The sequence below is a fragment of the Terrapene carolina genome, unplaced genomic scaffold (assembly GCF_002925995.2).
Source record: "Terrapene carolina triunguis isolate 2854851 unplaced genomic scaffold, T_m_triunguis-2.0 Scaffold166, whole genome shotgun sequence".
Classification (NCBI taxonomy): domain Eukaryota; kingdom Metazoa; phylum Chordata; order Testudines; family Emydidae; genus Terrapene; species Terrapene triunguis.
In genome coordinates this window covers 2,491,979-2,505,286 of record NW_020664517.1, presented here as the reverse complement: position 1 = coordinate 2,505,286, position 13,308 = coordinate 2,491,979, and the positions used below count along the sequence as shown (strand labels likewise).

The following is a 13,308-nucleotide window of genomic DNA, read 5'->3' as shown; positions in this document are numbered from 1 at the left end:
GGACAAAATGTAGGTACCTGTTCGTTTGTGTGTGTGTGTGTGTGTGTGTGTGTGTGTATATATATATATACACACACAGTATATATTCCGTGCTTGTCCCTGTAATCCCTCTTCAGGCATATCACTTGTTTCAGCACACACACACACACACACACACATATATATGATATGATATGATATGATATGCCTGAAGAGGGATTACAGGGACAAGCACTGAATTATCCCACTTTATGCTAATAAAAGTTCAGTTTCCATAAATTGGACATATGCATCTGTGACTCTCTTGGTTAAGTGTGGTACTTTAAAAAGCACTAGCCTTTCTCTATTTGAGATCTTTCCTGTTATTATTGGTTACCCGTAATTCTCTTGGCCTGAGTCTGATCTTACATACACTGGTTAACTCTGACTTCAGATGAGTCACTCCTGATTTACAGAGGTATAGCACAGAGCAGGATCAGGGCCTGTGTATTCTAAAGAAAAGGAATTTGGGCGCGGTCAGTGGCTGGAATGCCATGTGCCATGCGGCTTCTTCCTGAGAAATGAGCATTTCCATATTATCTCTTAGCCCTCTGGTCTGCCACACAACTGGGCAGTCAGTAAATAAATAAATAGCTGATATGTATCTTTGTTTATTGGCATTTGCTTTATAAATATGAAATGCAAATCTTTCCACTTGGCAACAATTCCAATCCGTTCCTCTAATTGCTTCTAATTTACACTGTTGTGTTTTATGGCTCTGTTTGTTTAATGTGGATGTTCTCGTTCTGTAATGTGTTCCAGGGTCTGCTTGTATTTCTGTCTGACAGGATCTGTCTAATTGGAAACCTTTGCCGAGCTGATGGGCAAATAAACAATGGACAGGAATCTTCACGTTTTACGTGTGTCCTTCCGGATTATTAATAGATTATGATAAAGGAAAATGAAAGGGAAAGCAAGAGGCATATAAAACCATTTTACAGTACAGTTTATTCAATCGTCCACTCCTACTCTTTGCACCATAACAATGCCACATTTTTCAGGCAATACCAGCTTAGACGGGAGAGTTTGCAAAATTCATTACTGCCGCCAGTGATGACTGAAGTAATGCTTGTTGATCAATATGAACTATGACAGGACAATGAGTTACTGAATTAGCAGAATTCATTCCTTTTAAAATTCAGTCCAGCCTGTTAGAGATGTTTTGTAGCATATTGAAGGCATTCCTAGTATATCTTCAGGGGCAGGGTTCCTGAAGGAAGCACTTAGGTTCACTTCGAGGAATATCTTTCTGTAAAATTGAGTTGGGACCAAATTATCCCCTTATCAAGGACAAGGAAAACATAGTCCCTAATTGCAGAGTTAGTTCATTTGTGGGAGGGGGATGTCCCCCACACAGCAGAACTGTCATGGGGTATTTATGAGATCTCCAGAGTCTCTGCACTATTTTCCAGTACCCCACAGTCCTGCCTCCATGGAGCTGTGCTCCTCTACATTCTTGCCTGACTTTTAATTACATTGAAGTGGACCTGGTGATGTTCTTTGCAGCTGTCAAGGCTGATTCCCCACTCTGGCACTTCGAGTGCAGAAGGTGGGGGCCCGCAAAGATTTTAAAAATTAATACTGGCCACTCCAGGCTTGTATTAAACTCCCAAGGTTACAGCTTCTCTGACCTTGGATGGATAGATGCTGCCACCATCCAAGTGCAAAAAACACCTTTGAAACCAGGAAGGAGCACTTGGGAACTCCTTCCTGTGGGGTACCCTCAAGCCCTTTCACCCCCCCTCTGGGGAAGAGCTGAGAAAGAAAACAAAGGAAATCAGCTGTTGCCCCCAGCTAATTAAACAACCTGTGCACAAACCTCTTAGGACACAAAAATCCAGTCCTGTTCTTTAAAAAGGTAAATTTTATTAAAAACAAAAAGAAAGAAAATACATCTGGAACTTCGGCTTTTGCTAGATTTAAAAAACCCACTAACAAAAATTAAATATCAGGAATAACCTTCTTGAGGTCCAGCTTAAAGGTTACAGGCAAAACAGAAGCATTTGGGGTTAGCACAGAGGAGTCCGCAAGCCAATAAGAAATAAACAGAAATAAACCTAATCACGTCTTTCTAGACATCCCCTAATTTACTGACATATCTGGGGTTTCAGATAAGCAATCTCTAGGTATGATCTGATGGTTTTTCATACCTGGCTTTCAGCTTCTTACAGCATAACTGCTCCCTGTTCCCCTCTTTCCCAGAGAACCACAACACACAGACAAAGGGAGGTTTTTTCCCAATTTTAAAAAGTTCTTGCCTTCCCATTGGCTCTTTTGGTCAGGTGCCCACTCCTTTCATTTTACCTGTGGGCTTGTTAACCCTTTACAGGTAAAGCAAGTAGAGAACAACCACCAAGAGGGATTCCACAGCCAACTGGCTGGCTGGGTGTCCACAAAAGGGAGCTACCCCTCCCCCCCTCATTTATCACAGCAGCTATAATCAGGAAATAATTCATGCAGTATTTGTTCTCAATTATATAGTTAAACTGACAGATGAGAGCCACCTGGCCCATTGGGTAGTGATTGGACATGCCATTATGAAATGAAAACATGCAAATCATCAAACTGGTACAGAAATGAAGCCTCAGATTGTAGAGATCCTGAAACAATAGTTCTTCGAGTCACGGTCCCTATGTGGATTCCAAACGCAGGTGCTCATGCGTGCCATGCGCCGGAGCTGGAACTGTTCATAGCAGTGTCCGTTGACCTGCACGTGTGTTGTGCATCCACCATGTGACATGTCCAAGGCTTTAAGAGGCTGTGCGGGTTGATGCCACTCCAGTTCCCTCTTACTGCTGCCTGGCCAGAGTCGGAACCCCTGTTCCTCGCTGCTCTTAGCTCGCTAAAAGAACTGCTCTTCGTTTTTGCTGTATATTGTTTCTAGCGAGATAGTTGTCTGTTACTTTTTAGTAGTTAGTTTGTTTTCCTTGGGTTTCTCCCCTTCAGGGTTTTTTTTCTCCCCAACCCGGGACTCTGCCAGCTTCAAGAACTGTGCCTTGTGCCCTCACTCCTTTTCAGTGAGCGACGAGCACACTCGTTGCCTTTACTCTCTTGGTGAAGCCCACGTTTTCTCTTGCTGCGCCATCTGCCACTTGTTTCCATCCCAGACTCGAGTAGCTCGTGAACTTTGCCTTCGCAAATGTCTAATGGAGGAGGTAATGCGCCCACATGTGCACAGAGGTGAGCACTTCACTGGGCCCCTCCCGTGTGGCACTGGCAGCACTGCCACACCCATCGAAGCCCCACTTCGTGCACAAAAAGCACGGGCATAAGGGCAGCTCCCCAACGGGGACCATCTCTAAATGCAGCGTTACCTCCCCAAGCTGTGTTAGGTCGGGTGAGAAGTTGTGCGCAACTGTGGATGCTCCTGCTCCTAAGAAGGCTCGTACGGAGCACCACTCCAAATACCATTGTACACCACCTGCCCCATCTTCTGCTCCAGCACCTGGGCCTCCTCCTTTGGCCTTGGCACCATCGATACTGCCAGCACCTTCCAGCCAGTCACACCCAGTCCCGCGCATTCCGGGGCAATTATCACCCCTGACGCCATTGGCTGAGCTCTTGCTGCCTTTTGCTGGCTCTCCCCCGCACTCTGGACCTCTGCCTGTTCCAAGACTACACTCTCCAGTGGACGAGCCCCTCATGCTCCATCCTTCTACTTGTTGACCACCCTCTTGGACCTCCGCTTGCACCGATGGTCTAGCAAGGCAAGGGCCATTCTTCTGAATCTGAGTGGCCTCCGACCTGGACACAGCCTTCTCTCCTGCCTGGTCCTACATCCCAGACTCTCTGCACCTGTCCTACCCACCGACATACAGTCCCTCTGCTGACCCGTGGTTCTGCTCCAAAAGGGCATCATAGAATCCATGCCATAGCACTACCATGGCTGTGGTTTTTATTCCCCCTGTTTCCTCGTCCCGAAAACAGGGTATGGTCTTTGTCCCATTCTGGATCTCTGCTCCGTGAACAAGTTTATTCGCAAGTTTTGCTTCAGAATGGTCACCCTCCCCCTGATTATCCCTTCCCTCTTCTTTGGAGCTTGGTTTGCGGCTCTCGATATGAAAGATGCATACTTCCGCATAGACATCCACCCTGCTCATCGCAAATTCCTTCCCTTCCAGGTGGGGAGTTCCCATTACCAATTCCCTGTTCTCCCCTTTGGAATTGCAACTGCCCCCCGCATCTTCACTAAGGTCTTCACGGCGGTGGCGGCCTATATGTGCCACCTCTGCCATTCCCTCTTCCTCTACCTGGACAACTGGCTCCGTGTGGCACCATCTTTCCCCCTTCTCCTTGCTACTATCCGGACCCTCAGAGCCCTCCTCGGCAGCTTGGGCATCTGCATCAATGAGGAAAAGTCGATCCTTGCCCCTACCCACACGCTCACCTTCATAGGGGCACACCTGGACTCTGTCACAGCCTTTCTTCTCACAGACTGTTTCGTGCTCTTATCGTGATGCTCCGCTGCCGTCCATCAGTGCCTCTCCCTTATGGGCCATATGGTGGCCTGTACCGTGGTCATGCCATCTGCCTGTCTCCATATGTGTTGTCTTCAGCTCTGGCTCCCTTATGTCTACGACCCACAGTCGGACCCCCTGAACCACCCGGTTGTCATCCCTCCCACTGTTTTGGCTTCCCTCACCTGGTGGTGCAACCCATCTGTGGTTCTAGCAGGCATTACGTTCATGTCCCCCATGCTCAGCACCACTTTCACCACAGATGCCTCACTCATGGGCTGGGGCGCCCACCTCAACAGCCACCGGGCCCAAGGACTTTGTTCAGCAAAGAGTCGTGCAAATGCACATCAACATTCTGGAACTATGGACGGTCTGCCTGGCCTGTCAGGCCTTCCTGCCCTTCTGTTTCCGCCATATTCAACTGCTGTCCGACAACATGACGGTGGTTGTATATATCAACAAACAGGGCGGAGTCAGGTCTCCTTCCCTCTGTGCAGAGGCCATCCTTCTTTGGAATTGGTGCCTCCAGCACAGAGTCACCCTTCACGCTGTGCACCTCCTGGGCACCAGCAACTTATTGGCAGACAGGATCAGCTAGTCCTTCCACGCCAACCACGAGTGGGAACTCCACGACCCCATTTTCCGGTCCATCTTTCATCGGCGGGGCACACCGTGCTGGGACCTCTTCACAACTTCGGAGAACCACAAGCTTTCCCCTCTTCTGCTCTGGGGAGCTCTGGGCCCAGGCTCTCAGACACAGGGCAGCATGGCCTAATGGCCAGAGTGAATATGGCAGACCTTGGACACAGGGCAGTGCAGCCTAATGGCCAGAGTCAATATGGTGGCCCTAGGACACAGGGCAGAGTCAATATGGTGGGGAAAGGTGGGGGCCACCCCCAGGGGGGTGACGGCCTGGGTAGGGGGGCCCAGGCCTACCCGACTCCACCAGGCCCTGACCCAGGGCCCTAACAGTGATGGTGCGGTCCATCACTGGGTCAGCGGGGAATCCCACCGAAACACGCTGACCTCATTCGGCTGGGAGATACCACTTGCTCACCCTCTCTGGGTCTCTTCCTATCGTAGTTCCAGAGCTCCTCAGCGTGGATGGTCTTCCGGGGCTCCTTGGGCTCCAGGCCTCCAATCTGGCTCTCCGGGTCTCTGGCTCTTGCAGGCAAGGGCTGTGGCAGCTCTTCAGCTGGAGCTTTGGCCGAAGGGCCTTCTCCTCCAGCAGTCAGCCCAGAATGAGCTGGGCTGCTCCCTTTTATACTGAGGCAGCAGTTGGAGCATGCCCAGCACAGGACTTCCGCCACCCATAGTGTGGGGTTAATCCTTCCCGCTCCAGTGCAGGGTATGCACGCCCCATCACAAGACCCATCTGTCAGGTCTAGGATCTCAGATACACAGTGTATCCTGGGAGCGCCTCTGACCTAGGGAAGCCCCAAAACACATGAGGTTACAGCAGCCACTCAGTCTCGGCACAGACTGCCAGCTCTGATGAAAGATACCCTACAGTGGAACTGTTAGCAAAGGAAGGGAGGGCCCCGATGGAGCTCGGGAAGGTTAAAGAAACACAGGATGTTGGGAAGAACAAGAGTTATCATGTCCAGTTTGGGGGAATCAGAGTGGGAGATCCCAGCTGAGGCAGGGGACAGGGAAGAAAAGGGATTGGATGGTTAGGGGTTTTTTGTCAAGGAGAAGGATGGGAGTGAAATTAACTTGTCTCACCATATTAACTGTATCAAAAAGGCAATTAGGATTAGGTGAAGAACATGCTTGCAGTTGCTTGCTTTCAATATATGTACTTTCACTGCGTTACCATTGCAGAAAAATTGGTACTGTTTTTGAACGTGTCTCTATAAAGGCGACTGATAATAAATCATAGTAGTAGGGAATAGTGCTATTTTGCTAACACCTGAAATACTGGGAGCAATTCTTGTCTCCAGTTTGGGAAGAATACACTGTAGAAAAATTGTTAAACCATGATACAAAGAGTGAAGGCCACGGCACCCGAAATGCCTTAATGTTCCCTTCTTGTAACTGTGGATTCTGTTGTCCATGAAGCCAGTTGGATTCCTTCTGTTGCTCGCTCTCTTGTGGGAATGATGCCTGAGTTTACCAGACTGATGTGTGTGTTATTTCCCTGTAGGATTACATCCACCAGGTAACCTGCATCACGGAAAGAGAAAAGTTTATTGTGCCTATCCGAGCTATAGGGGCTCGGGCAATACTGGACTTCCCTGACCAACTGAACTTCTCCACCTGCCCTGTCAAGTACAGCACTCAGAAAACTCTGCTGGTTCGCAACATTGGCAATAGAGAGGCCCGCTACAGAACCAGCCTTCAGAGGTAAAGGGGGCTTTGGTTGGTCTTCATGTGCTTCACCTTACTTGCCGAAGGGTGTGTTAATGTAGCATAGCAAAGAGGAACAGAACAATCAGATAACTTGCACATTGCAGCATGTCCTGCAGACTGGGGGGATGTTTAGAGCACACCAGCTTTTTACTGTTACTTGCTGTGTGATGGAAAAAGTGTCTGTCTGAGCCTCCAACCCTTGTCCATGGTAGGTTGCAGAGTTTTAGGGCATGCTGTTGTGTGTGCTCCATGGAAATACCATGCACAAAGCCTGTCAGATTTAAAGGAAAAAATCTTGTTGCAGCCCTGTAGTTAAAGATACAGGTAGGAGCATGGTAGCTAAGTCCTTCTCCCACTATGGAAGGTATGGGTAGGAGCTGTTGTCAGTTGTTGGCTGTGTGTGTGTTCTCTCTGTGTGCTGCACCGGCTCTGGCCTGGTAGCCAGTACAGCAGACTCCAGTCGAACTGCCCATGAAGACCACAGACTCGGTTCAGTAGCAAAGGCACTTGGCCAGGTTGATTGTCAACGAAGCACAGTCCTAGTGCCCTGGCTCAATGGTTCTAGGTACACTAACACGTGTATGCTCATTACAATGGACCCCGGCGGCAGCCAACCCCTGGCCATGCGCTCCAACCCCCAGCCCTGGCTGCTGACGCTGGGCACTGCTCCTGGATGTGGACCCTGGGTTCTGGTGGGTGCTGGCCAGAGGCACCGATCCCCAGCCCCAGGCACCAGCCCCAGTGCAGATGCCCAGCTCTGGGCATGCAGCAGCAGACACCAACCCCAGGCTCTGGCAGGTGCTGGCCCTGGACGCCGACCTCCAGTCCCGGTTGCGCAGCAGCAGGCTTCGGCGGGTGCTGGCCCAGGACACTTACTCCTAACCCCTGCTGTGCAGCAGTGAGCATGGACCCCAAGTGCCGACCCTGGGTGCCAACCCCTGGCCCTGGTCACACAGCAGCTGCGCGGACACCCAGCAGTCGATCAAGTGCCGTGCACTTTAGGTGCCCCTCCCCCCACTGCCGCGCTGCTCCTGCTCTCTGCCTTGGAGCCCCTGGCCAGCGGCTCCCGGGAGCCTCCTGCTTGCTGTGCAGAGTCGGGGGGAGGGGAGATGCTGATGTCAGGGAGTCCCCCTCCCCCTACCCATGTACCCCATCTCTGCAGAGCAGGGCGGGGAACACGACAGGGCTCAGGAGTGGGACATGGGACAGAGTTTGCTGACGGCTGCTGCTGTGTCTCAGGCCTCAGACTGGTGAATGCCGATCTACCTAAAGGGGCAGCGTGTGTGTCTCTCCCTCACGCACACACGGTATCACTCTCTCTCTCTCTCTTACACACACACACACACACACACACTGTGTGTCTCAGTCTCACAAACACACACTCTGTCTTTCACACTTGCCTCCCAACACATACTTGTTTTATTGTTGGTTGTTGTTACTTCTTGATACTTCCTGCAATGCACATATATTCCCTGTAATCTTATTCTTTCAAAGTGTGTTATTTTAGTTTTTTGACTGGGCTATGCATTTCATAATTTTTATTTCCCTCTTATGCTTAAATTTAATTCTTTGAATAGTGAGTTCTAAAATGCCTAACCTGTCCAGGCTGGAGTAATTATCCCTATGGTAACTTTTAAAAAATATATATTCTATCTAGGTTTTTTGTTTCTATTGGTGGCACACAGCCGCACGTTACCTCAATATGGTGCACATAACAAAATTCATTCCGCACATATATGGAAAAAATTAGAGAGAACATTGGCAGGAAGCCTGTGTAAGTCTACTGTCTGCCAAACTAGGACGCTAGACTGTGTTGGTGCTCGCCCCTACCTGAGCCCCTAGACTGTTAGGGCGCTCACCCCTGCCAGAACCTAGACTGTGTGTTTGCTGGCTGCCTTAGCCTACAGCTGAGACTAAAGCCTGCTCCCTGCTCTGCCCCGTCCCAAAGGGCCAGAGCCTGAACTCGTAATTGCTTTCTGTCCCAGTCAAGAGGCTGCGCGCTAAATACTGCTCAGTGCTTCATCTCACCTGGGGGAGCGAGAGCACCAGACTGTTCCTGCTGGTTTACCTCTGCTAGGTCGCTACAGAACAACAGACTGCGTACGGCTCGGCCACAGTGGCCAGGCCCGAGCCTGAGGATTATTGCCTAATACAGCAAGGCGGAGTGGCCTCCATCCCCACTTGAGAGTGATGGACCACTACACTTCCCTTCCTCATCCAGCCATCTACATAGACAACTTTAACCACCATCACGAAGACTGGGGATACTGCTCAAATGACACAACCGGGGAACAGATCACAGAATAGGTCTCCCTCGAAGACCTCCACCTGCTCTATGGTCCGAAGCAATCCAGATCTTTTCGGTCTGCGAGGCGTACAATAGATCACAGCCCTGACCTGTATTTTGTGACCTGTAACAGCACAGGTATTCCACTGGCCACAACAAGAACCATTTTGAGTCACTTCCTGCATAACCAACATCGCTCAAATATCCTCCAACGTAAGTTGAAGACAGGGATCACCCTTGTTGATCTGTGTTAGAGGGTTTTCCCTTCACCCTCTCCCCTGGTTCTTGTCACGCAGATGGAAAGCAGACCAGAAGTCCGAAGTGCAAGCAATGCAAAGTTTATTGGGGTTAATTTCCAGCAGGCATATGTATACCATAACTCGACGCCGCAGAGCCCTGTTTCCCAGTGTTCCCACTTCCCCCTTCTCAGCAGGCATAATTATACCTGAAATGCATGCCCACAGTCCCACCTGTTACAACTTACGGTCATATTCTGTTTTGGGGGTCATCCGGCTAGGGTCTTCCTTCCCACCCCTTTTGTACCCCATGGGAGGGGTAAGGAGTGAGGTTGTACTTCAGTCAGGGGCAAGCATTTCTCTGGTCTTTTAGTGTTTTACTTCCCCCCCCAACCCCTTTTGCCCCTCCCAACTGGTTGCTTGACCTTGCCTTGAGATAAGGAGTTGAGGCAGTCTTCAAGTGTGCACTCATATATTACATTCCCAGCATGCCCAGTAACACTTTAACTGCTCTTATCTATTTCCATTATACTAACAAACCCATCTGGTTTAGGCAAAAGCAACATTTACAGTATCTCTTTGGTTTTAGTAAAATCCCCTTGTTCACAAATATTAGTAAAAATGTATATATATCCAAACAGGCAAGCAGAACTCAAAATACTATCTCAGGCAAAACTTACAGGCCTAGATCCTACATTGGCACTAATACTCCTAACAATTTGTCCTTGGCATACGACACTGTCTGGAGACAGGGCCTCCTCCTCAAGATCTCCCGCGTCATTCACTGCCGGAGAATGATCTGTCTCTTGGCAGCGATGACCGGGGACCACCGCTTTAAGGTACACTGTAATGGCCAGATCAGTAGACCAAGAACTCTTAACTCGGGCATCCCTCAGGGCTTCATCCTGGCCCTGATACTTTTTAATCTATACACTGTGGATATGCCAGCGATGGAGTTGAGGAAATTCGTGTATGCAGAGACATGCCCTAACTGTTCAGCATACAAGCCTCCATACCAGCAGCTGCACCCTAATCCGAGATCTTAGCATAATGACTGATTATTTCCAATGCTGGAAATTTAGGCCTAACCCAAAAAAACCCATGGTAACCACTTTCCATCTCAACAATAAAATAACTAATACCAAACCCGATGTGCAGTTCAGCGGTGAGAGCATCAGCCAGGAGGCTAACCCGAAGTATCTTGGCGTTACACTGGACTGGAGTTTGACCTTTCAACAACACATTGAGAACACTCACGATAAGGTCAGATCTCATGTTGTGCTTATCAGTAAATGCCTGGAACATCATGGGGCTCCAGTCCAAGGACCTTATGAACTGCAACAATTGCCTTGGTATATTCTGCAGCTGAATACTATGTGCCAATGTGGTCTCACAGCAGTCACACTAAACTCCTTGATACTCAATTCAGTAACACCATGTGCATAGTGCCAGGGACGCTCAAATTGACTTTGGTTGCCTGGCTCCCGACCCTATTGCACATCCATCCTCCACAGATTAGAAGAGCTTCCCAGACATCTTGCTTTCTCAAACACGCAAATGCAAACATGAGGATCCCATTGCATGATGGGATTGCACCCAACCCTCTATGGAACCGCATCAAGACCCTTACAGTCAACTTCAACGCTGACACTCAATGGAGAGCCACAGCTGCTCAAAACAAACAGCTCGTCTTTGACCCTGCCGAGGAATCATCGGGTTTTGATTTATATCGGACAGGCTGGTGCAGATCGAATCACATCAGGACATCTCATGGGAGATGTGGATAAACCCTCTTTAAATGGAAAATGAGACAAACACCTGTATGCAACTGTGGTCACCAGACACAAACCAGGCACATCATATCTGACTGTCCTTTGTTCTTTTGCCAGGAGCCTGAGGACATTCACCAGTTCACTGCTGTGGCAATGTGCGGGCTATCAAATCTAGATATAAATTTGTAGCTATTGCTATCTACCCAAGCCATATGAAAGAAGAAGACTATTACTCTTGGCGAGGCAGTGGCAGGAAATAAATCAATGGAGACACGGCCGTCGGAATTTGCATATTAATTCAAGTTCAGCAGTCTCTCTTTGGAGTCTGTTTTTGAAGTTTTTTTGTTGCAAAATTGCAACCTTCAAGTCTGTCACTGAGTGGTTAGAGAGGTTGAAGTGTTCTCCTACTGGTTTTTGAATGTTATGATTCCTGATGTCAGATTTGTGTCCATTTATTCTTTTGCGTAGAGACTGTCCAGTTTGGCCAATGTATATGGCAGAGGGGCATTGCTGGCACATGATGGCATATATCACATTGGTAGATGTGCAGGTGAACGAGACCCTGATGGCGTGGCTGATGTGATTAGGTCCTATGATGGTGTCACTTGAAAAGATATGTGGACAGAGTTGGCATCGGGCTTTGTTGCAAGGATAGGTTCCTGGGTTTATGCTGTATGGTGTGCGGTTGCTGTTGAGTATTTACTTCAGGTTGGGGGGCTGTCTGTAAGCAAAGACTGGTCTGTCTCCCAAGATCTGTGAGAGTGAGGGATCATCTTTCAGGAAAGGTTGTAGATCTTTGATCATGCGCTGGAGAGGTTTTAGTTGGGAGCTGAAGATGATGGCTAGTGGCGTTCTGTTACAACGACAGCTATACGATTGGCCCATCTTTCAGCTGCTGTTGGGGACCCTAAGATGTGTCCACAAAGTTTCCCTGAAGAGTCCAATTACCCCATACTTTCTCTCCTTATTTATTTGGGTTAGTGTAACAATAACATGTCAATAAAAAAAACTTGTTAAGCAAACAATTTCAAAGTTTAAGCAAGAGGTTTCCTCAAACCATTAGACAGATATGTTTTTGCAGAGTCTGCATGTCTTGAGGGCCCTGACAAACAAATCCCAAAGGGAAGATATAGATAAGCTTCTGGTTTTTCTAAAACACATACCTCAACAATTTCTTATCAGGAAGGACAGAGGGTCAGGCTCCCCCACCTACTCCTCCTCGCTGCTTGCTTAGTTATGCTAAGGCCATTGCAGAGGCCTGCTAGAACCTACTGATCTAGCTACTTTTGGCCATACACATGATAATCAATATTACAATTATTGGTAGTGGCCAGGCATTTTGCTGGTCCACCAAAATCTCCCCATACAGTGGCAGCCATTGGGAATACCCATAACCGAATCCCTTTCCCTAGCAGGTACCTGATGTTAGGATGGAGTATCTGACCTGAACACTTCTGGCAGCAGAAGCAATCTGTGTACCCTTGAGAAACAAACCCTCAGCTGTACGGGAACATTTGATACTTCCTGACTGGTTCAGCTCAGCTGTCAATGGAATGACTTGTTCGCCTTTAATACACCGAAGAACAAAACTATGTTTTAGCGCAGGGGGCCTCAACCTTTTTCTTGCTGAGGCCCCCCTCAACATGCTATAAAAATACCAAGGCCCGGCGGAGGTGGGGGGGAGGGACTCGGGGGGGACCCTTAGGCATAGGCATGGTTTTACTTCTATTGGGGCGGGGGGCAAGAGCTGGTGGGGCTCGAGCCAGCTCTGCACAGCAGGGTCCAGGGAGGGAGCACCACTTCCACCCCCTGACTCACTCAGGAGGCCGCCTGCCTGTCTGGGCTGTGGGGGGATGCAACCAAAAAATATAACTCAAGGGGCGGGACTCAGTTCAGAAAGTTTGAAAACTGCTCAGGGTGCAAGGAGAGGGGGTAGCTAGGGGCTGTGTGCGGGCAGGAGGTAGCAAGGGGCTGTGTGTGGGCAGGGAGTATCTAGGGGCTGTGTGTGGGCAGGGGGGTAGCTCAGGGTGTAGGGAGGAGGTAGCTAGGGGCTGTGTGTGGGCAGGGGGGTAGCTCAGGGTGCTGGGAGGAGGTATCTAGGGGCTGTGTGTGGGCAGGGGGTATCTAGGGGCTGTGTGCGGGCAGGGGGGTAGCTCATGGTGCAGGGAGGAGGTAGCTCAGGGTGC

The 13,308-nt window shown here is 49.3% G+C and overlaps 1 protein-coding gene across 1 annotated transcript in view; it reads left to right on the top strand.

Moving 5' to 3' along the window:
* Nucleotides 1-13,308, top strand: part of LOC113406944 (hydrocephalus-inducing protein homolog) — a 359,446-nt gene that overhangs the window by 14,435 nt on the left and 331,703 nt on the right. The window contains 1 exon segment of the mRNA XM_029912029.1: nucleotides 6,622-6,821. Within this exon segment, the coding sequence (XP_029767889.1) occupies nucleotides 6,622-6,821 (200 nt within the window).